The sequence below is a fragment of the Anopheles darlingi genome, chromosome 2, assembly GCF_943734745.1.
Source record: "Anopheles darlingi chromosome 2, idAnoDarlMG_H_01, whole genome shotgun sequence".
In the NCBI taxonomy this organism is placed as follows: domain Eukaryota; kingdom Metazoa; phylum Arthropoda; class Insecta; order Diptera; family Culicidae; genus Anopheles; species Anopheles darlingi.
Genome location: NC_064874.1, coordinates 19855346 through 19882539, shown reverse-complemented (window position 1 = coordinate 19882539; position 27194 = coordinate 19855346). Strand labels below are relative to the sequence as shown.

Genomic DNA, 27194 nt, shown 5'->3' with positions numbered 1-27194 from the left:
ATACTCTACACATATACATTATGTAGAACTTCTGGGCATTACATACTTCTTTCGTATTGTTAAGTACATAACGCATTACGAACAGCCGGGGGCACTCACTCAGCAATACCTGACTGGCCTGGTGTGTTATCGTTGAGGCCGAATAAATGCCTTGTCACCGAATGGCTGATGGGCCGATAGCGTAAAAGACCTGAAGGTTCACCCGAATCCCAGGCTATTGGTGGTGCTGCTGCTGCCGCCGCAGATAGGACCATAAACAAGCTCTGGCAGGAAGGAGCTAAACCTTGGCAATATAGACGAACGCTAATCTAAATTGACCTGCTCCAATCGATCATCTACGGTGTAGGCGCAGTAGGAATTTTACAACCTGTTCCACAAAACAGACCCCACCATTCGGCAAAATAGGAAGGAAGTACTGGATCGGAAGCACTGTATCGGTTGTAGGGGGGTTACTCATTTATTTAATATACAATAAAGGAATTTTGGGATTGACGGAATTGGAGGCCGCCTTTTTGGCTACCGGTCCAGAAGCTCTTACTTCCGGAAGGGGCTGATTTGCGAACCGAGCCAGGTGGTGATGTACTGCTCGGCCATATGCTTGGTTTCGAGTAGTTCCTCCGAGTCGAAACCAGAGATCGAGACGACATCCTCGCCGAAGAAGGCGAGCGGAGTGACACGGGCGTTCGCCAGAAGGTTTTGGTACTGGGTGATGGACAGATGGCGGAGCGGATCGAGAGCACCGTTGGTGAACAGCACGTTGGTGGTACGCGGATCGGTTGCACCGAAATGGAAGTTGGTCAGGCGGACACCGTCGTACACGACTTCACTGCTTAGCCAGTCACCGAATGCAGCCTGACATTCGGCCAGTAGCAGATCGTAATTGACACGGTTACCAAACGGTTGGTCTGCCGAATCGGCAGTTGGGAAGTAACCGAACTCAGTACAATCCTGGTAGCTCGCTTGACGCAGTCCATATTCCTGGTTCTGAGGAGCATCAATGTCCTCATCGGTTAGGTAGCGGATGAAGTTCTCGAACGACAGGTCGAAACACTCGCGAGCGTCAGTGTAACGCTCGATCAGGAACTCGGATAGCGCCTCCAAGCCAGTGTCGTACTGCTCGTCGGTGAGCGCATCACACACCCGACCAATGCTCTCAATATCAAGATCCTCCACCATGGCAGCCTCCAGCGAAAGCATCATGGCAAAGAAGAACAGCTGCACCTCCAGTGGATTATCGACGTCGATCGGATCGCAGGTGTTGAACCTCTCCGACACCATATCGACCAGACCAGCATCGAGCAGGTTCTGGGCGGTGTGGAAGGCCTGGAAGATGCGGTTGTAGCACTCGTCGCTTCCCTTGATGCGGATGATGTTACCAACATCCTCAGAAAACTCCGGGAAGCTAACGGCGGCTCGCACCGGTGCGCTCGAGGCCCATGCTCCATCGACGATGTTCGGGAAACGCTGGCGAGCCCACGAGGCGAGCGTACCGGCATAACCAACTCCGTGCAGGATGACACGAGCATTCTCATCACCGATCACTTCGCGCTTAAGGAAATCAATCAATTCGATCAGATCGAACAGCACCTGCTCGGTACGCATGAAGCGCAGGTTTTCCGTCGATAGATTCCTAAAGGAGTACAAAATTGGAGTCAGTAAATGGGAACGACGAAATATTGCTAGAACAGACTGAGGTGATGTACTTAGTGTATTAACTTACTCAGTGGGAACGCTGGATCCGAAGTAACGATGCTCAAAGGTAGCCAACCATGCTCCCTGCAGCGCGGCTACGTCGCGGAAGTGGCTGTTCTCCATGAAGTACGGATTGATCGGATAGTGACCACCGACGACCACAAACAGTGGTCCACCCTCGCGATAGTACTGATCGTTGTGCAGGTAGTTGAACTCGAACGTATCGCGGCTCTGGGGATTGAAATGGTCTACCTTGGCCGTAAAGCGGCCCTCGACGGTACGCGGACTCTGCGAGACGTATCCTTTCGGTGGACGGATGCCATCAATGCGAGCAAACATTCGATCGATGCCCGGAGGCATTCGGCGCACCTTGTCGATCGATTTGCCCGAGGCAACGGCGATCACTGCCAGTAGCAGCGACATCGCCACCAACTTCTTACTAACACTCCACTGCATCCTGCTGCTGTATGTGCTGTCCGTCGATATTCGTTTCACAAATAAACGCCATCCCGAAGGTCCGCAGTCCTTTAAATAGCAACAGCAAGCACCTTCCTCTCTTCTTGACTGGGGTCTGTTATCCTTATCGCTTATCCAAATCTACCGTGTGAGCTTATGAAGAATGAAATGTCATCTTTTCGTGTGATTCGAGACGGGGCAAACCTCCGTACCCCCGGACCACGGTATGATTATGACATTGTCACCACGGAAGCATTGGGCCATGCCCATGAAAATGATTTTGAAAATATCGATCCATTCGAAGGCTCTGATAAACTCTGCTTTGCTTGGCTTTGATAAACACCGATGTCAGCCGGTTGGTCGGCCGGATGGTAGACGTAATCTTATCGCCAAGAGTGGTTATACTATGATCCGCCCGGTTTGGATTTGAATTCAATTGGTGGAAGTTATTAATAATACTATGGACCTGATTAAACTGTTGAGTAATGCATGCGACGGACAAGGTCATAAAAACAACGCACTCGTCTACTTCCACCAGGCTGTCACATGAGCTTGAGTTTCATTGATGAGGATATGATTTTCTGAGACGATTACCAAAATGGAGAGTCATGTTAACCAACTGTATGAATCATTTTGTTATTGTTTTTATCATAGACTATTGAAAACAATGGTATAATAGTTGACAAACATCAATAATAAAAGCGGCTTTGGATATCTCTATCATAAAAAACAGTCAGCATATTTACAGGAAGTATTTGATTTTACTGAGCGTTTTATTAAATGGAAATAAAAATACACTGATGACATCTGAAACAGAATTAAAACAATAAAAACAACTGATGATCCTTTCAAGAACATTGTGTAAAACGTTTCAACCAATCGGAACGACACGGACCAAGATTGAACAATACGAAAAACGCCGTCGATTAACTCAAAACTGAATGTAGCATTTTCCAGAAATAATTTAGTGTAATTTAAGATGTCTTTTAAAATAACTGCAACAATCAAAAACATCGCAAAAAGTGCCTTCTCTTGCCCGAAACATGCCCCCAAGCTGTATGCATTGCATTATTAAAGGCGCTCTGATACTATGAGTACACGGCGCTAACTAGATTTCGCTTTTTAGCAGAAAAGTTCGTTTCGTTCAAAATTTCTTGACCAAAATTTCGACTTGCAATCTTACTATAATGAGCAGCCGTTCTGGTTCCAACCAGTTTAATTTTGAAATAACTTGAGTGGTAAATTTCGTTATTTTATTTTAGCAACTACGTGGCTAATGTAATGGTATTACAAATTATTATTGAGCTTACATTTTTTTTAAAACGACTATGAGTTTTAAGCACAGACTATGAAGCGCCAGTTTGGCGCCAGCCGGCTGTTTGGCTACCGGTCCAGATGCTCTTACTTCCGGAAGGGGCTGATCTGCGAATCGAGCCAGGTGGTGATGTATTGCTCGGCCATGTGCTTGGTCTCGAGTAGTTCCTCCGAGTCGAAGCTAGAGATCGAGACGACATCCTCGCCGTAGAAGGCCCCTGGAGTGACACGGGCGTTGGACAGAAGGTTTTGGTACTCGGTGATGGACAGATGGCGGAACGGATCGAGAGCACCGTTGGTGAACAGCACGTTGGTGCTACGCGGATCAGTTGCACCGAAATGGAAATTGGTCAGGCGGACACCATCGTACACGACATCACTGCTTAGCCAGTCACCGAATGCGGCCTGACATTCGGCTAGCAGCAGTTCGTATGTAACCCGGTTACCAAACGGTTGGTCTGGCGTATCGGCGGTCGGGAAGTGACCGAACTCAGTGCAATCGTGGTAAACCGTCTGGCGCATCCCGTAATACAGGTTCTGAGGTGCATCAATGTCCTCATCCATCACGTTGGCGATGAAGTTCTCGAACGACAGGTCGAGACACTCGCGAACACCGCTGTACCTTTCGTTAAGGAACTCTGCCAGGGCTTCAAGGCCAGTGTCAAACTGGGCGTTGGTGAACGCATCACACACCTGGCCAACACCTTCATAATCTGAAATGGCCTGCAAAATTGCAGCATTCACCGATTGCATCATGTCGTAGAAGAACATCTGCACCTCCAGTGGATTATCCACGTCGATCGGATCGCAGGTGTTGAACATCCGCGACACCATCTCGACCCGACCAGCATTCAGAAGGTTCTGGACGCTGTGGAACGCCTGGAAAATGCGGTTGTAGCACTCGTCGCTTCCCTTGATGCGGATGATGTTACCAATGTCCTCGGCGTATTCCGGAAAGGATACGGTTGCTCGCACCGGCGCGCTCGAGGCCCATGCTCCATCGACGATGTTCGGGAACCACTGGCGGGCCCACGAGGCGAGCGTACCGGCATAACCAACTCCGTGCAGGATGATACGGGCATTCGGGTCTCTAATTACTTCGCGCTTCATGAAATCAATCCATTCGATCAGATCGAACAGGGCCTGTTCGGTACGCAAGAAGCGCAGGTTCTCCGTCGATAGATCCCTGTGGAAACACACAGATACAGTCTATTAGTATAGGGTCGTATTGTTCAAATTAATTTCTCAAATCATGCAACTTACTCAGTAGGAACGCTGGATCCGAAGTAACGATGCTCAAAGGTAGCCAACCATGCACCGTGCTTTGCGGCCACGTCGCGGAAGTGGCTGTTCTCCATGAAGTACGGACTGATTGGTAAACGGCCACCAACGATCACAAACAGTGGTCCACCCTCGCGATAGTACTGATCGTTGTGCAGGTAGTTGAACTCGAACGTATCGCGGCTCTGGGGATTGAAATGGTCTACCTTGGCCGTAAAGCGGCCCTCGACGTTACGCGGACTCTGCGAGACGTATCCCTTCGGTGGACGGATGCCATCAATGCGAGCAAACATTCGATCGATGCCCGGAGGCATTCGGCGCACCTTGTCGATCGATTTGCCCCAGGCAACGGTGATCACTGCCAGTAGCAGCGACATCGCCACCAACTTCTTACTAACACTCCACTGCATCCTGCTGCTGTATGTGCTGTCCGTCGATATTCGTTTCACAAATAAACGCCATCCCGAAGGTCCGCAGTCCTTTAAATAGCAACAGCAAGCACCTTCCTCTCTTCCTGACTGGGGTCTGTTATCCTTATCGCTTATCCAAAGCGAGCACGAGATCTGATGAAGACTGGAGCGTCATCTTTTCATGTGATTCCAAGGCAAAGCACACCTCCTTACCGCCGTCTCCATGGTGGTATCACCACGGAAGCACCGGTCACATGTCGTCACACCGATGCTAGCCGATTCGTGTAATCTTATCGTTGACTAAGGACGCAGTATGATCTGAATTTCAGTTCCGTTGGTGGAAGTTATTAATCGTATCGGTTACTTCGTTATTCAATGCAAGCGGCGGATAATGTCATAAAATCACGCACTCGTCTACTTCTATCTGGCGGTCACATGAAAATTGCGATACGTAAAGAGGGTGATTAGATCTATCAGTTTCATAGAAGAGTGTGTGATCTCCAAAACTAATAGCGTAAAATGAGTCATGATAAAAGAGTCATATCAATCCAGGTTGTTGGTAATGATTGGTAGTAGTTGAAGCACGTTACAAAATGAAACATATTTAATAAGGATGACCTTGGGTCATCAAATCACGAATTTGTGTTTGAACTCAATTAATCTTGTTATACGTTACGCTTTCTGGAATAGTTCTATTCGGCGGCTATTGACGAAACTAGCGTGCCGTATTATGGAAATATGTTCGTCGTACTATTCCGCTTCTTTGAACACTAAAACACCACCAAAAAGCCATTGAAGTAGCCTGTATAGGTCAAGGTTTTTCTACCATTCGGTTGATTTTTTTTACGAAACATTAGTATTTGAAAGTGTCCAGATTAAATGATTTAACATTTTTTACCACATAATCTGCAATCACAAAACCGTGCTTTTTCTTGGGCCCGAATTAACGCAAATCCTCCTTTTCAGCATGCGCCCGTGCATTGCATTATTAAAGGCGCTCTTATTCAGCAGCAAGGTCGTTGCGCATACATCGTTCCTTTGCCAACATTTCTACTTTCATTCTGTTGTATATCCTGGCTGCATCTTAGTACACTTTGGGTTGCTCTACTTGAGGACATATAAAGCAGAGTTCAGTTGTGAGAATAAAGCAATACATTACACATTCTTTCTATAATGATGTACTCGCGTTTCAGCAAACAAGTTTCAATTTGAGTTAACTTTAATATCCACATGATTTTCTTTATTTCATTTTAACAACTACGTGGCTAATGTAATGGTATTAGACACTTGCCTTAAAAAAACAAAAGAAACAGAAGAAAAAGACACGGCCCACGCGAGATGTGGATCACCGGAACGATCCAAATCGCGCCATAACAGACCGGATTTCTCTCTTGCTGTGCAATCAGTAAAGACCAGCTATTCGGTTATACCTCTGTGTATACTGCTGCGGGTGCTGTCGGTAGAGCAGCGATTAGAGTAGATTAGATCCCTGCATTTTCCCTGCATCCAAGGTTTAAAAGGAAATTCGATTTACAAAATTTGGCCCTTAGACTACTGAACTAACCTATCTAAATACCTGCTGTGAGGGGGATTGGTGTTGCAAATGTTTCTCTAACTAAACACTCTGCTACCTTCGCTGGTACTTTACAAAGCTTCCCAGGTGTGCGGGATTATGGAATGGGGAACGTAAAACGATAGCTTTTTGTTCAATTTTATACAAAAGAAGATCGCAAAACGAGCTTAAAACGGCTTACACCTTTTTTTAAAGCAAACACAGCTATTCTAATCCCTCGTTCAACCCTAGTGCCTAGTGACTGTGGAATGTAGAAGACGGTCTGCTGGAATGTGCTGGATTGCGTGGAATATCAGTAGGGATTAGAAATTATAACAAGCAATAAAATAAGAGGTAAACGAAAAATAAGAATAACAGGCCACAGATTTGGTGACATGCATTACATAAGGATAAGGAAGGGTTTAAGAAACGAAACATAAGAGAAATAAGCATGCCGTACGGAGCTTTCCTTCCAACAACACCTTTGGTCCCATTTGCCTACTCCTAGTAGATCCACCCATTCCAACCAACTCAGACGGTTTCTATTACTTCCGAAGCGAATCCTTGTTAAAGCCGCGGATAGCATCGAGCAACGCCGTCCGTGGATCAATGGCCGGACTTGTGGGCGATTTCTTTACGATCGCGCCTCGCACCACGGGTTGTGTGGGTTTAAGGGCAACCGGCGGAAACGGGACCGACGGTGGCGGTGGAATGGGTCCGGCTAGGGAAACTGGCCGCTTTAGAGCAGGTGGTGGTGGTGGTGGAACAGCAGCAGTATTTGCGCTAAGCGATACCGCACTGCTGCCATTGACTTTCGTATTCTTCGAGACCGGCTCGGATGCGATCATCTCTTCCTTGGCAAGGATCTTCTCTTTCAGCCCAGTACGACGCAGCGTGTTCTGCGAGAAGGGCAACGAATTGGGTGCCGATGATGATGATGATGAATCATTCTGCTGGATGATGGTGCTGGTCACCGGAACACTCGTTTTACGGAGCGTTGCTGCACTCGCGTCGATCATCGATACTGGCCGCAATCGGGCTGGTGCTGCCACGGAGCTGATTGTGGCTTCATCGAGCGATTTAAACCCGCGAACCGTCGGTTGCAGTAAGGTGGCCGGTTTCGGACCAAGGCTCAATCGGCTGATGGTAGTGGTGGTGCCACCGCCATTCAAATTAACACTGCTCACGTTACCCCCGGTACCGATCGAGCTGCTCGTCGAGCTAGTGGTGCTATCGTTTCGCGAAAATGTTTCGTAAAAGTACGACGGCTTTGGTTCCACCGGTGGTGGTACCGGTTGTGACGATTGACGATTGGCCACGTTCTTTTTGTACTCGACCGCCCGGACGATGGGCAACCGTTCCCCGGGTGGTGGTGATGGGGAGGGTGTACTGTTGATCGTTGTCAGTGAGCTACCGGCGACAGTGGGCTTCGTTGGTGTGGTGAAGGGCTTCGGGTTGACCACCGCGCTGGACACGGGTTCTGGGCGTTCCTGAGACACCGTCAATGGCACATTAATGGTGGAACTTGCTGTTGGTTCAACGAATCGCTCCGGTTGCGCTGCTGATTCCACCTCGTGAATAGTACGGCGCACGGCCGTCTCCGAGGCACTCATCGTTGTCATCGTCGTCGTCGTGTGGGTCGTGGAGCTACCACCCGGTCCGATGCTGATCTTTGTGCTGCTTACGTTGTTCACGTTCCGGAAGCCACGTGGAAGGGTCGAGCTACCACCGAAACGATAATCACGATCGGATTTGATCGATACATCGATCTTTGGACGCTCATTCCATGTCGCAAAGCTGATTGTCGGCGGTCCCTGATACGTCCACTTCTTCGTATCCGTATCATTCGACGGCTTGCTATCGTCGGTGTTGGTACTACTCACGACCGTGCTGGTTGTAGTGATGCTCACCACACTCGTTTGCGGTTCCTTGGCACTCTGCTGCTGTTGCTGCTGTTGCTGGTGCTGCTTGTTCTGCAGCTTCTCATCATCGCTCTTTGACTCGCTGGCCAGATTTTCCACCAGAACCGTCGGCTTCGTATCGACAGTCTTATCCGATAAGTCCTTCTTCAATTCCTGCGGTTCCGGTTCCTCGATTCTTTTATCCAGCTTCTCCTCTTTGTGTTGCTCCTCGACAACGAGCTTTTCGATGCGTACTTCGACAGTTCGCTCAATCTGAGTTTGACCCTCGTCATCCTTCGGCACTTCGGGTTTCTCGTGTTCCTCTTCTTGCTCCACTTTCACTTCCTCGATACTGTCCTTGCGAATCGATCCAGCTGCACCACCAACACCATTCAGCTGCACCAGCTTTCCATTAAGCTGCCCGAGCGTCGAGATATCCGTGAAGCTATTACGCTTGATCGCAGCCATCGAGGGCAGCGCAATCTCCTCATCCAGCGTGGCGCGCTGCTCAACGGCACTGCTGGCTGTGTGATGCAGATTGTTAATGCTGTTTTTGCGCGACGTGTTTAGAATGTTTTTGATCACTTCCAGGCTCTGGAGGGAAGGTGAGTCACAGATGCTGAGCTCACTGGTCGACTTACGCCGGTTGAATGATGTCGCACCGGTGGACACTCCCAGCGCGGCACGGTTCTCCCAGCGTTGAGCACCGATCAGCGAAATGTACGAGGTGCTCCGTGGGGTTAGCTGTAGCTTCGAGGTAGGGACCGTTTGGTTAACCGGAGAGTTTAGCGCTTGAATGTAATCCGAGCGCGTGGAATGGAACGAATCGGAACGATTGATAACGCGAGGGCTCTTGTTGAGCATGGTAAGACTGCGACGCTTAACCGGTGCCACCTCTTTCTTGGCGCCGGCACCATGATAGCCATTGCTTTGACGATTCATCGCTGGATCATCTTCATCGCTGCTCTGCGTCAACGAATGTGCCTTGCGGCCCACGGTATCGAGGGACGTTTTACGCCGGGCAACGATTTCGTCGTTCTCCTCTTCCCGTCCACCATTCACCACAGGCTTTGAAACCGTCTCACTGGCCACCTCTTTCTCTACGACGGTCGAAGTCTGTCTCGCCAGCAGAACATCGTCCTGGCCTTCGATAACCTTGCTCGTCGTGGTTGCCGTGGTTGTTATCGTCGTGCTGGTGATAATGTTCTCCTTGTTCTCGGAGCTGTAGGTTGATATCTTAAAGTTTGCCAAACTGCTCCGATTGGCGGCCACAATGTCTGCGTCCTCTTTGTGGTTCAACTCGACTCCATCACGCAACAGCTGGTTCAGCTCGTTCATTACGCTACTCTTCCGCTCGTTTACCGTTTCTGTCGCCGGTGGTCCCACGGGAGGGGTTGTAACCATGATCTGTTTGCCACCGATCGATTCACTCAGAGTAGCGAGCTCACCTTCGATGATCTTCTCTCGGCGTTTCTCGAGCGTTTGTAACCACACCTCGCGTGCCTCATGTGTGACATTAACCGTGGTGGTTTCGGCGCCATGTAGATCGGCCGCATCCTCGTTCGTTTGCTTGGGTGCCTTGTGATTCACTTCATCATCCGCTCGCACACGATAACCATCTTCCACGTCCGAGTTTATCAGTGGAGGACCTTCACCGATATCCGAAACGTGCGTAGTGGAATCGGTTGAGACGCTTGTTGTCGGGCTTTCAGCTCTCGGTCGCGGCTCGGACGGTAGGTTCAGCTCCAGCGATTGTAAGCGTTCCTGAATGAACGGTTCAATGCGTTCGGTTTCATCGGAAACAACGGTCAGCATATCGCTCCGGAGCGTCGTATTGTCGATGAAGGTTGACGCTGGACGGTAGAACTGCTGCCGTTCATCGTAATCGTTAGCTTTAATCGAAGAATCGGCAAACTTGGGTGGAGCAGGAAGCTTGTACGTCCACTGCTCCTCATCAGCTGCTGCTCCTTCTCCGTTAGCCCCTCCATTCGTTGCCGGTACACCGTTGGTGGACTTGGAAACGATTTCCGGTTTCTTTTCGTCCACCGGTGCCACCTTCTTCTTGATCAACGCTTTACCGGACTCGATGTTGTAGATCTTAATCTCTTCATCGGAGCTATTATCACCTGGCGATGGTGGTATCTTCGCTGGCTGTTCGCCATTGCCGATCTGCACTTTCGACACGATCGGTGTGGTCGGTTTGGAAAGGACCTTCTGTGCTGCTACCGGCACCTGCTCCGGTCCACCAATTTTGATCGATACCGAGGAAGTAGAACTGTTCTTCTGATGCTTCTTTTCACCACCGGCCACCTTGGGTGATTCGAGGGATACTATGCTACTCGGTGCGTCCTCCACGTTAAGCATCACTTTCGATACGTTCTGATGAGCCGAGGGCGGTGGTGCCCGATGGATGCTTCCATTGACGGCATTCAATCGCGATTCTAAAAGAGAAGGAATTGGATTGTATTCAATTGATCCACATTGATCAGCATTATACTGTTTATACTGACCTCTATTGCGTTGCGTGTCATCTGGTTCGCTGCTAAAGTTGGAATCCGTCTCGGAGATGGCGACATCATTATCACGCAGTAGATCAAGCGTGGACCTGGTTAGCGCTCTCGGCGAGGGCGTCGGTACGGGCGTGACGGGAGCTGCTTTGGCTCTTGGTGGTGGAGCTGGTGCCTTCGATTTTTTGGCTACAAATCGAAAAGAAAAAGACAAAGGTTAAGATTCGTTCCGGTGGATCAATCTTGGCGCAACCCCCGCATGCTTTGCTTACCACTCGAATTTGAGCGCTTTCTTGGTGTCGGTTCCGGCATATCCGCAAAATCGCGCGGATCCTTTGCATCCGAGCAGCTCGAAGAGGCACGCGAATGATGCCGATGTATGTCCATCATGCTGCCACCGTTGTGCTCGCTCGATCGCTGCAATGCCGCCCCACCACCGTCCGGCTCTCGGATGATGTACATCGAGGTAGGCCGGTTCTTGAGCGTGCTGTACGAAGTCTTTGTATTGATTAGATTCTTACGATCTTCCTCCACCTCCTCCTCCCGGTGCAACATCATCGACGAGGTGACATCGTGATTGTTGTTATTCGGTTCAGCCACCACCGTTCCGTGGCCGTTTCGTTGTTGCTCTTCTTCATCGCCACTGGTGCGTCGCCCCTTGCCAATGCCATTATTATTGTTTAGAATATGAACCGGTTTCGGCTCCCGATCGTACAGGTTCGGTGTGGAAACGTGAAAATTTTGCCTCGAGTTAGGCGGTAACTGGGGTTCTTTGAACAGCTGGTGATCATCGGGCGACTGTTTACCGACAGAACCATTGCTGCTGGTGGTGGTTGTATGCGTCACGGCAACGGGACGCATCTCCGGAATCGAGTTCTGACTCGGTGGACGTGGTGCAACTCGTTTCTTTCGCGCTGGAGCAACCGGTGCCGGTGCCATCTGATGGTGGCCATTACCTGCATGACCATTATTGATGGTACCACCGCGCGAGCTCGAACTCACACCCGATGAGTCGGCCGAATTGAGCGAATTCGTCGAACTGTACGGTGAGGTCGTCTTCAGTGCCATCTTCGAGGTGCGGCTCAGATCGGACGAGGTAACCGACGTTGCACCGGAAGTTTCACGGGCTGTCTTCTGGTGCATCCGAAAGATGTCGCTGGTGCTTAGCCGGTAGTCGCTGTTGCGCAGTGCCTCCAGCTCTTTGCGTGACATCAGCCGAATCTCGCTCAGACCCACTTCGCCGATGTTCATGTCCAGCTCGAAGCCCTGTTGGAAGTCGGCCGGATGGCGGAAAACGTACTTCTGGGCATCGAGCAGCTTATCGTTGCACACCTGCTCCAGCAGAGCGGACAGCTTTGTTTTCGCACCGATTCGCGCCACATACAGCTGATCACGGGGTAGTAGAACGGTCACACGGAATGTCTGCTCGAACGGTGCATTCGGTACGATGGGTAGCTGTATGACTTTGCTGTTGTATTGACTAGGGGCGTCCAGGTTGGTAGTGGACCGACTAAGGTTGGATGTAGATTTGGAAACTAGAAACAGACGAAGATTTGAAACCATTGGTTAGTGGAGGTCATTACGATCAACCGGTGGTTTAGCTCCACTTACCATCTTTGTTTCTCTTTCCCAGCAGCCTATTGAGCGTTGATAATCCATTCATTTTGTGGTGGTTACTTTGTTTTACACTTCGATGTAATATCTGAAAGACACGTTCACCTGCTCGATAAAACGCTTAGGATATTGAGAAGAAATTGGAATCGTTCGTACTCCTACAGCATCACAATTCTAAGCTCGCTAAGATCCTTTCCCGTTCTAAAGGAGTTCCTGAAAGAGAAACAAAAACAGTTGCAATTAGTTAGTGAATACTTCCTCAGTAGTCAATATCGAAAAGTACATTAAAAGTCGAATCTTTTGCAACGATCCATACACAGACACACTTTACGACGAACGGAAGTACTCAATAAACAGTAGTGCAGTAGCTCGATCGTTAACTGTATGGCGTGAGAACGCAATTGTTCGAAATGCATTGCAACGTTCGCAACGCCGCTTTTCTACAATCTTTTCTCGAATCAAAAAGTCTTGCTTCACGAGCCACTTCAAACTGAGCGTGGTGGTCATTAGTCACGTGTCCGAGCTCTCGAACACGATGATGATGAAACGGGAAAGCTTCTGATGTTCTCAGATGCCGCGAAGGTGGACCAGTAACTTCACGTTTCGCAAAGTTTGTTCAGCCTGGTTCAACTGTTGCGACTGTCGTGGCCGCTATTATTACCATCACGAGCTACTAGATAAAACTATGCAAGCCGGCAGATGATAATATTTGTTTTTTTGAATTGGAATGCATGCAGTGCCTGCGGGAGTTCGTGGTACCTCGTCCTTTGCCTACACTCTTCTTACTATATTTTAAAACAGAGATCTTCGAGGATCGAATGATTTGGCAACAGTTCTAAGGAAGCACCTCAAAAAGACGCAATAGATTTGCTATCGTGTAACGGCCAGTCAACGGGAACATGGACAGCACCGGTGCGTGGTAAGTTTCTGCCACGCTACCCCTCCCCCACCCCTATTGACCAAACCAATTGTTTCATTATTGATGAAGGTGGTACACACAATCATTGTCAACAGGGTTGGTTGGGTGGGAGGGGTGTTCCAATCTGCGCGGCACATTCCAACAGACCGCGCGCCATTGGGCGAGAGATAAGAAGGACCTCGGCAATCGTGTGGACATTGACACAGCGCCCAGGGGGTGTACAAGTTCCAGTGCGCCTTGCGTGGTCGTGCTGCTGTTGTCCATCCGCCGCGCTATCTCGCTAGAGATGTCGCAAGCAAGCGAATATTGCTCTAATCGGCACGAGCGGCCCAGCGCAATCACGCAGACCTCAGAAGTACCCGGGAGGCTCGTAATCCCTTCCCCAGATATGACTCCGTTGGTTTCGATAGATAAATGTGATGTTACAGGTGGTTTCACTTCGTGGATGGTATCCCTTCCGTCGGATCCGTGTTCTATGCTAGAGACCAATTAGACACCACATTCTTTTCGGCTACTCTCGGATGTTCGTTGTTGTTTCTCGGACAGCAATTTAGATTGGGCTTATCAACTGTTTATTTGTTTATACGTCACTTCTTTTTATCACTCAACGCACCGTGAGACGAGATGTCTTATCGGAGCGGTTTTTACGTCAATGTGTGTTTGGAGGTACACTAATTGAGCGAACTCGCGTAAAAATCGCGGACAAATTCCTCAGAACAAATGATTCCATTAATCCTGCGGCCGTTATCAAAACCATTGACTAACTGCAGGGCTGAAGAAAAGATCTGCTTCTGGCGTCTGATAACGGTTTCCCCAAAAATGCCAAACAGTTGACTCACTTGCACCGGTTGAACAGGAAATAAGCATGCACTTTTAACGTTCACTACACCTCCATTAAGTGCGCCGCCGAAGCCGCTGGCTACCACTGACCTTGGTTACACTTTTGGAACAATCTCGATTAAAGGTACCGCGGGACACTGAGTAGGAAAAACGATTTCCCTCAAATTACGACACCAAACCGGTGCTCGATTCCGATTTGCGATGGGTGCGCCACGCTAGCGCGCAAGTTCTCCTCGGATGGTTCTATCGACGCAGAGTGATAAAAATTAACTAAAACAAAAGTCGTGTTCTCCGCGGTTGAACCCTGCGCCAACGGAGCCAACAGGTGAGTGTGTGCGATCTACGCGGTCTGTGGTTGTGTATTCTATCATGGCCATCGCGAGCTCGCGATGGCGATGATGATGATGATGATGATAACGATTGTGGACCAGCAGTAATAGCAGCAGCAGTAGCAGCAGCAGCAGTAGTAGTACGTACTTGTAGTTGTAACAGATACGCACACCTACAAGGTGGGATGCGTCTTGTTGACACACGCGTGAGACCTATCGGTCTCGGCGGAATAGATAAAGCATCTCGAGTCTCGGTTCTTGATGTGCGCTACGTTGCGTAGTACACGTTCGCGAGGCGGAGAAGATGGTCAGGCGGGACCACAGCCCGCAGCCAAGGTTCGACGATAACACGTTATACCGTTCCCAGATAATGATAGCGCCAGCGTACGCAGTACCAAAGTTTCGCATTCATTCATCAGTCAATTTACTCAATATCTGGGTATAAACCACTACAGTGTGATTGTTGCGTTGCGTAAAGTCGTGAATATTTTTGAAAGACTTCAAAACAGGTTTCTATCACCGCTTCTTGTTGCAAGTGATGACATAAAACAACCAGGGACATAGGGAATGCAATTAGAATCTACTTTAACGCTTCGACGAGATTATTCTAACCGTCGCGCATACCACTCACCAGCCGCAACTAGCCTGCATCAGGGAAAGATGCACGTCGAGCGTTGATCGTCGGTGAAGTGTACGACGTACGACGGCACTAATCTTTCCGGATCTTTCTAGCAAGTAGGAGACCGCAGTGTGTATCGGTACTGCGGTAGCTACATACTCCGGCTGCTAACCCTCCAGATAATTATCGTCCATTGAGTCCGCCGGCCACCACACACCCCACGGTCGTTGGCATGGATCCGGAATGTGGCACTCAAGCTCTCCCTCCATCTCTCTGTCTCTCATGTCGGCCCTCTCAACACCACCCAGAACGTGAAGGTCGACAACGGCGGCGGCGATGATGGCTAACGTCGTTTGATCCGGGAGCCAGCGATCTTCGCGAGTCGCGCGATGATTATCGTTAGTTAGGGCTCATCAATTGCACCTCAATCAATGGACAATGGGTATGAGATGCCATTAGCTGGTAGAAAAGGTTGTGTGTCTCTGCTTGTGAGTAAGCACGTGAGAGGTTGAAAGAAACGCTCTATTCTGGGGGGCGGGTGAACGTATCGCTTCCCTCGAACCCAAATTGTCATCAATTTACGAACATTGAACATTAAGAAGTGCGAATTTAGAGAGCAACTTCTGAGAGCTAATGTGATCGCCGGAAGCAAGGTTCTGCCTTTGCTGTAATCAAGTTGTTGTGTAAATCAGGAGAGACAGAGAGAGAAAGACAGAGGACTACAACAAATTACCTCATCCGCGTGCAGGTGACTTTCAACCTCACCACCATCACCACCACCGCTAGGCTAGGCTAAGGCTCATTGTGTTTGCAAATCAGAGTCGCGAGGAAATTACTTAACAACAATCAGGTTTCGTGACGAACGGTGGCGCATTACGCCATCACCATATCCGTCTTCCCCGTGAGGTAATTGAGCGTCTGGAACACCACACACCACGAGAGAGGGATTAAAGCGATTGCCGCTGGCCAGAGTGACATGCTCTAGTATTGCTTATCATATCGGTCGCTAGTTATTTTGTCTGAGATTTATTTTATTCCATACCGTTACCGTCATGATGCTGGCTAGCATGTGATTTCGATCGATCAATCCGCCGTACACCGCCTATCAGTGACAATTCGCTATTCGCCGATGAGTTGGCGAATTTGCGTTCGTTCGATAAAAGCCGAGGCTCGTGAGGCTAACGCTGCAGCAATGGCCATGGCTTTGCTGTTGGCCTTGTGAATCAGATAAAGGTGCCAAAGGTTACGCCACACGTTTTGCTCACGCAGATGCGAGATCGAACTTATTTGCGGGCCGGTGTAAGGTTGGGAAAACCCAAAACCCTCAACAAATATGGCCTACACGATGATGATTCCCCTATCTGGCATGATTGATGCTTCGAACAATCCCGCTGATCGTCGATGATCGATGATAGTGGCAGAGGTTAGCGCCTTTACCTCGAGTGTTGGGCCTTCACCGAATTCTCATCTCATCTAAAACATACCATGGAAAGTCAAAATAAAGCGGGAAGCAGCAACGCTAACCTTTCCAAACGGTTGCTGATGATGTTAGTGATAATGGAAAGCATTGAGGTCCGGAAGGTTGGATGACTGACCTGGGGTGGTCTGCTTCCGGCCTTGTCCGGCTACCATGCACACCAACCTGCGCTTGTAGTAACAGACATCACGGACGCGGTAAAGCGATCGCGTTCACACCACTTTGCCGAGAGAGTGGAAGATGAATTGCTTGCTTTGCTTAGAATCTCCAGCATATTCCAGTTCGTTGTAGCTTTTCCGGCACAATCAAAACTGTAACGCTGCTTGCTTTGAGACGACCATACCGAGTGTGCTAATAGCAGACAAACACGTGTGCCTGGCTGCAGGTGTGATCGCGTTGATGATTGCCTTCTTCTCCTCCCTTTGATTTGTGGCAATCACTTTGCATACAATGCCTGTATGTGAGATGCGTGTACTTGGACTTGAAGGTGATGAGGATGATCGTGAACGCGTTGTAAGTGTTATTGTAACGCCAAGTACCTCTATTGAACACGCATCGCGGTTTAGGCGTGCGAAAACGCGCCAGACGATCGCATGCATGATCGCAGCAAGGTTGGCGTCAGTTTGGATTCGGTTCGGTTTTTGTACAATTTTCTTTTTCACTCAGCTCCCATTTCATCGATTGGGCACAACTTAAGGGAGTTTATCACAATTGTAAGGCGCCTTTTATTGGGGTGGGGACCAGTTTTCAAGGGCCGAACTATTTGGGGAACAAATCGGAACGAATCGCTAAACAGCCCGCCTCCGTCTCATTCTCCATTCCGTTCACGCATCACGAACGTCGTTGAAGACGCGGTTCTGCCGCAATAGCAACGAATACAATCTTCAAACCACCGCTGGGCTTCACAAGTGGCTTCAATTCAATTTTGCCATTTAGCGCCAATCATCATCTTCAACGTGATCTTACGCATTGATCGCACTCGGCTCAATAAGAGTCACGCAGCTCAAAAGGGGGATGGATTAAGGTGCTCGTTCGTGATTTGAAGGTCCCAACCCCGAATGCCTTATGGAGTCGCGGTTTGAATAGCGAACATTTGGGCTTTTCATCGGAACAGTCGCCGCACTGCGGAGTGTTGCTGATAGGATATTAGCTACGGTTTCGGTGAAGGGATGATTGGTGACGTTTCGATGAAATCCATGCAAAGCGAAAGTGTATCCCGTCGGTCTATCTCTCTCTATCTCTCTCTCTAATCGAATCTAATCGTGCATTCATGCGAGTTCGCGGGCTCCGTCAACGATTGGCTGCTGAAGAATTGATCTGACGTCTTCCTGGGTCTGGCGAGATGGCATGCATGGAATTGGTGATTTATGGAACCCGTTCGGAATTGCCCATCGACAGCCACTCACCTTGCACACATCCTGATCAACGCCCGAAGGGTGGTGCATCATCATCAGCTATGGAATGCACGTCCGCTTGAATCAACGAATTGCGCAAATTCGCTGCGGGAGATGGTGACTGACGCTTGCAGCGCTAACAATAACGACGTAATGCGCATCGTGTATTCGTAGTTCGTATCGTAATGCGCATGTGTCTCGAATAGTAGTTCATCGTTTATTGAAGAGCCAGACTGGCTTACAATATGGCTAGACTCACAATGCAGTCACATACAAAAAGATCATTATTGGTTATAGATTGAAGGCCACTTAGTACACTACACAACGACTTATTGATACAGATAGCTGGAGTTTAACCACCATTTTAAAAACTGCTTTTCTGTGTCATCTCCTGCGAATTGCTACTCGAACTCGGCGTCGGTTTCAGAAAATAGTGTTGGATGGAATGCCTTCCGTAGGGCTGAGATCGCATATTCGTTCGGTCTGCTTTACGTACGAATGTACCCTTTCGGCGAGAACTGTCGGCTAGATAAGATTGCAGTTCCGATCTTATCTCACTGAGTAAATCATTCTTGAGTTCACTGATCGCCTGCGTTACGCTGCTCACTTGTCCGGCTGCAAAACATTCCGATCGGATTCGTTGATATCTGGAGTTACCCATCAGGTTGAAGCACAATGGACAAGCCCAGAATGTTTGTGGCGTTTTGGCCATCTCTTCGAGCAGATGCGCTGGTGTACCGGTGCATGCAATGTGAAACGTAAGGCCACAATATGCACCACATTTAACGCTGGCAATTGGGGGTCTAATCGGTTCACTGCACTTATGGCACTGGAAGGACATGGCGAATTGCAAGGGAGTACACCGTATTAGTAATAAACAATATTCTGATTATTGCACAATAACACTAAACTATTCTATTACACATCGTGCCTCGATTGAATTCGTTTCGTGTTGCAGTTCTATCGATGGGGACTGATATGCATTGACTAAACCATCGTCCCTGACATCGGTAGTTTAGAATGCTTTACAGCTAAGTTGAAGCGAATGATAACACGGTTATTCGCAATCTGCTGCAAGGGGCGATAGATAATAAAGTTTGAACTGCCTGATAATAGCAACATCGTGCGAAGTGTTGCAATGAAGATAAGGAAACGTATGCATAAATAGTAAACAACATGATCATGTCGATAACAGTGGACGTATTCATTTATTTTATTTCTTTATCACGACCTATTGGTGCTTGTCATATTCAGGAACAATTAGAACACCTTAATGAACAGAGTAGTCCCAATATAAAACAATTTGCAGCGGATTTTCGAAGGAAGAAGTCACCATCAACCGGCACACCCAGGCCTTCGACGTTCTCAATCGCAGAGTTTGTTGGCAACTGGCAGCTGCCCCAATAAATACTTAGGTGTTTCTGGGACATCATCATCGGAGCCACTTTAGCGCGATTATCATCATCACCACGATGCTTATGGCCCGGTGAAGCATGGCCAATCAACACTCAGACACACATACACACACATTGCAATATTACGAGAGGCACTTCAAACTACTCCCTGCTGATGATTGCCAATTGCAAACGCGGTCAACGAACATTGTTGATGGCATGGCGCGTTCTAATTGCTTGAAAATCCCCCCGCAATGAAACTCATCTGTTATGATTGGCCTTTTGCGGGGACTTCGAGACAAATAATCCTCTCAATAAACAATCATCTCGGCGTTCGTGGCAGCACGTGTGAAACGCCATGTCTTTACAGACATTCAGCAATTAAGAGCAGTCGATGATGCGTTGGCACACCCACCACAGGCACAGCTCTTACTGGAATGCAAGGTTGAAGCCAAGGTTCTTTTTTGATAAACGAACTCACCACTAAAAACAATTTCAATATCCGGACACCAACGTCTCGAAGGTCTCGCATGTGGCCTCCAGCGCGCCCATGTACAAATGTGGCTGATCATCACAAGAAGCGCAAGTCACACACACACACACATGCACAACCGCCGAGGATCGAAAATAAATATTGAATCGAACATGTATCGCGACCGAGCGACCGAGGGCGAACACCGCAAAGGCTAGGACAGGATTCCAGGTTTGGTAGCTTGCTGGTGACGATCTTGCTGCCCGAAAGCCAGTCGTCGCTACGGTCGCTGGCTGCAATCCATCTACTCTTATGTCTGTCTCGATCGGATCCAAAATATTTTTTGATGACACTCCACCCTTCGCCTCCATCACTGACCGGTTCGCACGAAGAGCTATCGCGCGAGCTGTGCGGGACAGGGGAGTTCAAGGTTGGTCAAGTGAGAAAGTCGAAATTCCGGTTTATCCTTGCCTGGCGGTGGCACTTGTCGCGATGATCTTACCGCGAGTGTAAAGCACCCCTCAGCAAAGGATAGTTATTTGAGCTTTGCTGTGTTGTTACGCCAGACTTCCAGCCCATCTGACTGTGTCATTCGACCGTCTAACACTCAGCGTAATATTCCTTCTGGAAGAGACGACGCGTGGGTTGCATGCCGATTGGTGTTCCGATCCGAATAATCCACTCCGATAGAAGTTTTCGTAACGCTGCTCCTTCTTATCGTACCGGGCCGCGCACCAGCCGTAGCCGGCCACTTGGGTTGCCGTACTCCGAAAAACCTGTTTCCAAACGTTCATACACACTAGCGAGCACATGCCAGACACGCGCGCCCCGAGCTCTAGTTGCGCTATCTAGTTCTGCTGTGCGGTCCGGGGTCTGGCCACCGCCGCCAAGCAAAGGCCCTTGTTTGCTTTCGGGATTTTGCGGAGGAGGTAACGGCTTTGGAATGTTAATTGCGCCACTGCCAAATACAAACAACCGTCCGCCCAAGAACTCTGGCACTAGCTGGCTGGTCTTGCTGTCCGGACCACGTACCGGACGGTCTGGTTTGGTCTGATTTAAGAGACATCTGGAGCAGTAGTGCCGCTGCTACCCTAGGCGGGGGCCCTAGTCACAAGCCAGCCACACAAGAGGGCAAAAAACAAGATGACAAAAGTCTGTTTGCGTATTCAGCATGTTTGCGCGCGGCCCACAAGGATTTAATTAGAATTCCACACACACACAGACACACATACAGGGTGGCGCTTGCTACTTCGCGAAGGTCGAAGGTGCTGGTGGAGGACGTACGCAGCAACTGCGCACTGCTAGTGGAGAAAGGAAGATCGAAGACGATCAACTTACTGTCGCGACGCTATCCGCAAATGGAATCGAACCCAAGGTATCTGTGATGTCATAGAGCAGGCAGCTAAGGCGGGTACTATACTGCCAGAGGAACCTTGAGGTACGGAGGCTTAAGGCCTGGGCCGAGATGGCGAAAAGACAACGAGCTCATAAAGAAGCCATCATCATCATCGCCGTCACCATTGAGCCAACCCAAAACTGAGCGCAATCGATGACGAACGCTATTTGTGATGAAACTGATCTCCGTTCGCCATTGAGGAGAGAATGTAGTAAAGAAGGACATCCCCGTCGTCTCGGACTCATGGGACGGCGCCATCGTGCCGCTGGGGAGAGAAGCTCTTGATTGTTTGTTTCTGTTTTTAATTGCCAGTTCTTGGACACAGTTTTGCGTGAATTATGGCAGGATGGTGGTCAAGCGGTTGTGTTAATTGCGTTGATCTCGATGCCGTCGCTGTGACCCCCCCTCCCACCCTTCTGGTTGGTATGTCCTACTTTAGGACTGTGACAACATCATCATCTGCCTAATGTCTCTATTCACTACGGTCTGCTGCTGCTGCTGCTGGGGGTTCACGCAAGAGGCATCGAATTCTTTGCGAATATCTCATTAGAAACCGGCTACGAAACAGACGTAGGAAGAGGCCAGACCGAGATGCGCGGTGACTCTTTATGCAATCCATTCACTACCGACCGGGCCCCTCGAAGAGCAGCATAACCTTCTTTGCTTCTTTGCTTTCCATTTTTTCCGAAACGAATTATGCCGTTCAGCTGATTAATTCAAAGATGGCACCGGCACCGGGCGTAGAGAGGGCGCCTCTAGGTCTCCAAATAGACGGCCTTGCAGCTGGAGCAGCAGCAGCAGACCGTCAATTCCAGAGGCAGCTTCCGTGAGAACGTGGAAACAATTACAACAAAGTAATCGGCGGCTTCCACTAGACGACGACAACGACGATTGACCGATTTCCTAACCCTCACTTCAGTGGATCTCCTATACAGTGGATCGTAGTAGCCTCCGGTTGATGTGGGGTTTCTGATTCTTTGATCAGAAAGTAGGTCTAGCTCTAGGTAATTGTTGAATGGAGGAGCATCACTCGAGCAAAGGAGGACAATACTGACCACCATTCATCGGATGACTTAATTAATACACAGCTCCCGGACCTGATAGTCCCCCCCCCATGGAGCAGGTCGCACGGTCTGGGAGCACCGTGCTGTTGGTATACTTGTGCCGGTATTCCTGGATGACAAACGAGGCACCGATGGGGACTGATCAAAGCACAGCCACCAAACGTTATCAATACCCCGTGGAGCGAACGTGTTCACTCCTGGTGCTGCCTTCCTGGGAGCTGGCGAGAAATCTGAATCCCCATAGCCTGGCCGGGCCAGAGGCTTTATTAGAGGCGCAGCTGGTAGCCATCATTCCGTGGATCGTTTTGTACACCTTCGTGGTTCCACCGGGGAACCAATGGACGGCATGCATAAATATCGTGATGGCCGCCAGAATCGCCACCACGCGGTCGGCACAATGATCTCCGGTCCAACAACGCGGGATCAAAACGGTTGTTGTCGCACGTAATTATACCGTGTGCTGTTGCTTCTTCTGAGGCCATTTGCATTCATTCTCTTCCTGTCACGGTGTGACCACTTGCTCGTTATCACTCGGGTACCTCAGTACCAACGATTCCGGAAGGGCTGCTGCTGGAACCGTCTCTGGGAACGTGCCAAAGAGGCTTTCAGCTGGCCTAAGTCTATTTCTTAATAATTGCTGCGCAAAAAAAAAAAAAACAACGAACGTGGTCTTCCCAAGACACTCGTCCACTCGAGATTCAACGTGACTCCCGGTTCGCTAGCTACCAAATCAAAGTGCGGCAAACACGCAAACGGTGCACCGTTCCGGGAACCGAGCGAGCAAACGTTCATTCCACTGACGTAAGGCAGAGAGTTAGTTAGTCGCACCATCAGCACACCGGGCATCCATCCGGGATCGCATCTCGCGCGGTACTCTCTTTATATGGACGCTAGAGGAATAGGACGACGCCACGAATTCCCGTAGGAATGTTCGCTATTCAAATATAGGCGGTGCGCGCGCCCCGGCAGTGGTGCAGATGCGGCTAACAATGGTGTTTACATGCTGCTCCTCTGGGGCGTGAAGGAAACCTCGCCATCGCCCTGTGCCCCCACCGATGATGAAGGAATGTCCATTCCCGGTCTGGGCAGCGTGTGGCGGCGAGCTGAATGGATGAACCGTTTCACCAGAGGAGTCGCTCGTATCGTAAGATGAGGTGGCCGGTCACGAGGAACGGACTGGTTGAACCAATTTCAGCTGACCTCAGGCCTCACACGGTCAGTGTCCGCGCGTGCGAACGTGTGTGAGTGTGCGGATCAGCATGTTACGATAAAACATAAATCGACGCAAGGGAGCACCGGAGGTTATCATAGCAACATGGTTGGTTGGTGCGGCAACGGGTTTCGAAACGGTTTGAGCGGCACTTTCAATGCAAATAACTCGACCGGTCGATTGGCCGTTTGTTCGCTCGAACGGGAATTTAGATGAAAGAATGGAAGACCCATTTTGGGGGAGGAGAGGGGGGAATGGAATGGTTTCATGTAGGAAGATATAGTCGAATGTACGACAATCTAATGCCAATGGTCCAGGAGAAGACCTGAGACCATCATGTAAGAGAATATTATGGAAACCCCCTTTACCCTCTTTCCTTTGGACATTCCAGCGCACCGAATGGAGAACTTAAGTTAATCAACTATAAACGCAAAGTGAGCTCTCGTGTTATGTCGATAATTACATTAATTGTTTGTGTTGGGAATGAAACAAAACCAAAATACAAAAAAAAAAAACGGAATTCAACTCTAACCGGTCTCTAACGAAACCTTGCGTGTCGTCTACCAATTACACCGTCAATCATCCATCCATCATCTCAGAAGCAGAAATTAATGGCTTCCCTGCTGGTGTGAGGTTTCCGCCACGAAAGTGTGTACTAGAGCATAGAGCAGAGTAAGGTAGCTCTCCTCTCTGGTAGGCCGCAATCGAAATGCAATCCAACCTTTCTTCACCGTGACACGGCGACATCGGCTACGCTGCCTGACGGGAGGATTTTTGGTTAATGGTGAACCATTTATCAAAATGACATGATCAAGCTGCTACGTCAGCTTCAAATCGTCGAACCGGAAATCGGGGCATCGGAATGATGTTGCTGAGGAGAGTTGCTACTTCCTGGGCGCGCGAACGGCGTAAAAGCCGTTCTCAACTTCCGTTCAGATGCCCTGGAACGGTAATCGGGCATTACTGAGCCCCAGGCCCAGGGGGACCGGGACGGGTCGGATGACAATCGAAACCGAACATTAACCTGCCCCACGAACCGCTACAAATACGCCGCGATTCGACAGAGGCCCAGATGTGCGCTCCAGATCTTTTGATGCGATGCTTCTACCGTTTTTGCTCCTTACTCGAGCTCTGAACTCTCGATCGCTTGGTCGCTATGTACGGCGGTGATAGTGTAGTTGGTATCAAACAGAAAAGGAAGAGGAAGCAGTAGAAGAGAGCGAATCTAACGGTGAACGCTAAGAGGTGGCCAGCGGTTTTTTTTTTGGGCAAATCCAAAGATTTTGGTTTCCTCTGTTACCTTACTTCGAACACTCGGCACTCGAAACGCGTCATCCAAAATACCAACAAAAGAGACCTTGTCGGTCCGGGTAGAGGGACAATCGTTTGTTAAATCCCGACCCAGGTCCGTGTCCCGGCGAACGATGATAAATGTTCGGCTGGAAGAAAGCAACCGGGAACAGTGTCTGCGGGGCCACGGTGGTCGGGGTCTCGCGTTTAGCGGAGGTATATACATACCACACACAGAGGCACGGGCACGGCCATGGCATAGGGTCCAGAGCATCATCGGGTGGTATTATGGGCGCCGCCCGATGAGCGTGATACGGGATGACCTCTAGTGAAGACAACACGGCGAAGAAGTCTCGAAGACTCAAAGGAACACGCCCTTAAACGGAGTGCCCCGGCTGCACCCGGCAGCCTGTTGGAAAGTGCCACCATCGTCCGGACGGTCCACATCCATCCGCGTTTTCACTCGAACCGGTTCTCTCGCTCTCGGATCTCGGGAGGATTTCGGGAAGAGGAGAACATTGGCTCATTTCGAACGGTGATCACCGACGAATCGTCTCTCCTTCGCATGCTCTCTTCTTTTTGCTTCTCTACCACGGATCGAAAGGGATCTCGAATGTAGGTTAGAGAGCCACGAGCCACAGTTAGAGCCAGCGAGCTCCACTCGGTCGGTCACGGGACGAAACTCGGATGTAATGCGCAGATGCGCGCACGAGGCCCGTGCCTTGGTGTGATGAAGTCAACGATTTGTGTTGTCTTCCGCGTGATCGCGACACGGGACGCGGAGGAAGGACCCGAGGGAAAAAAGGGAAATGAAATTCGCATTGAAGCATCGTTCCAGCCGCACCCAAGCGTGCGCACCGCTCTCTTCCAGACATTCCGGATCCCGTCGACCCTTCCAGGAGGCTTCCATCCCAGCACCTCGCACAGGTTGGCCAAGCTGGTCATCAGGCTCTTTCTCTGGCATGCTCTTCGATGATGATCAATGAGAAAGCTATGCCTTAGCCTCGGGAGAGAGAGAAAAAAAGCGAACGGCAAGCGAACAGATTGGCCTTTTGCTTCGAGCAACCCAAACCATCGGAGAAGAATGCGGAATGTTTGGCCGCCCGCGTTCACCACCCCCACCGGTAGCGAACCGAAATCGTGGACGCCTTCTCCTGGAGAAGAATAACCTGGAGGAGAAATCGAGCGCCGGAGCGCGCAGCGCACAGAACCCGCATTCCGGGGCGCACACACGAACTCACGCTAATCCCTCGGGACCCTGCACACTATCAGGTGGTGCAGTCGGTGCGCTGCGCTGCTGCAATTCGCCTCTCCCTTGAGAGGGAAAGGAGGTGTGTGGCCTAGGATTCCTCCCCCCCCGTTGCGCTGCCGGTCACAGGAAGTGCTTGACATAACAATAAACACAGCTGGACAGATTTATATTTGTACGAAAGGCTGCTGCTGCTGGGTATGCTAATGCTGACACTGCTGCTTGCGGCCAAAACAAAACAGAGGAAAGGAGACGGAGGCGAAATATGCAAGACCTTCGTCCTCCCCCCCTGATTTGGCATAAGCCCGGGCCGAATGTGGGAAAGCAATGTCGAAGATCGTAAACTAGAATAATCATTATGCGCGCGCTGGATTAGCTCTCCGCTCCGGGTGTCCAAAAATTAAGCGAAAGAGGTCCAGCTGATCCTATTCGGTCGATACAATAAGTCGTCGGTAGCCTTCAACAGCCCCACCATACCATTTGTATGCTAATCGATTTACATACGCGATCTTTTACGATCGGTATGTGTAATCCCAAGGCATGCATGTACAGAAACAGCTCTTAGTGCAAGAACCAAAACTCTGGTGACTGCTGGGGTCTCAACAACCGATCGATCGGCTACGTAACGAGCAGCGAGAACACTCGTACAGTTTGACGAGCTTGGGAAAGGTGTCAAAACTATCGAAACCTCCAAAACGATCCGCTCTCCACTCTAATCACCGGTACACCGATATAGCTGATCGATCGATCAGTCGATCGAACGACTTTCATTTCTTAAACAGCCTGCCCTGGCCTGGGCCTGATGGCTGCCATT

General features: G+C 49.7%; 1 protein-coding gene and 2 pseudogenes across 6 annotated transcripts in view; all 3 read right to left on the bottom strand.

The window, feature by feature from the left end:
- Positions 1-303: 303 nt before the first annotated feature.
- Positions 304-2148, bottom strand: LOC125951944 (putative serine protease K12H4.7; annotated as a pseudogene).
- A 1346-nt stretch (positions 2149-3494) lies between these two features.
- On the bottom strand, positions 3495-5153 carry LOC125951943 (putative serine protease K12H4.7; annotated as a pseudogene).
- A 1201-nt stretch (positions 5154-6354) lies between these two features.
- The window catches only part of LOC125948818 (uncharacterized), a 61369-nt gene continuing 40529 nt past the window's right edge, over positions 6355-27194 (bottom strand). For 2 of the 6 annotated variants that reach the window (XM_049675270.1, XM_049675271.1), the window contains exons 4-7: positions 12725-12940; positions 11386-12648; positions 11117-11302; positions 6355-11047 (exon numbers count right to left, since the gene is read on the bottom strand). In XM_049675270.1, coding sequence (XP_049531227.1) covers positions 7251-11047; positions 11117-11302; positions 11386-12648; positions 12725-12776 — 5298 coding nt within the window. In that variant the 5' untranslated portion in view covers positions 12777-12940 and the 3' untranslated portion in view covers positions 6355-7250. Of the gene's footprint in view, positions 11048-11116; positions 11303-11385; positions 12649-12724; positions 12941-13010; positions 13503-14485; positions 14727-18317; positions 19286-27194 lie in introns of those variants that run through there. The other 4 variants (XM_049675275.1, XM_049675273.1, XM_049675269.1 and 1 more) reach the window with 4 other exon arrangements.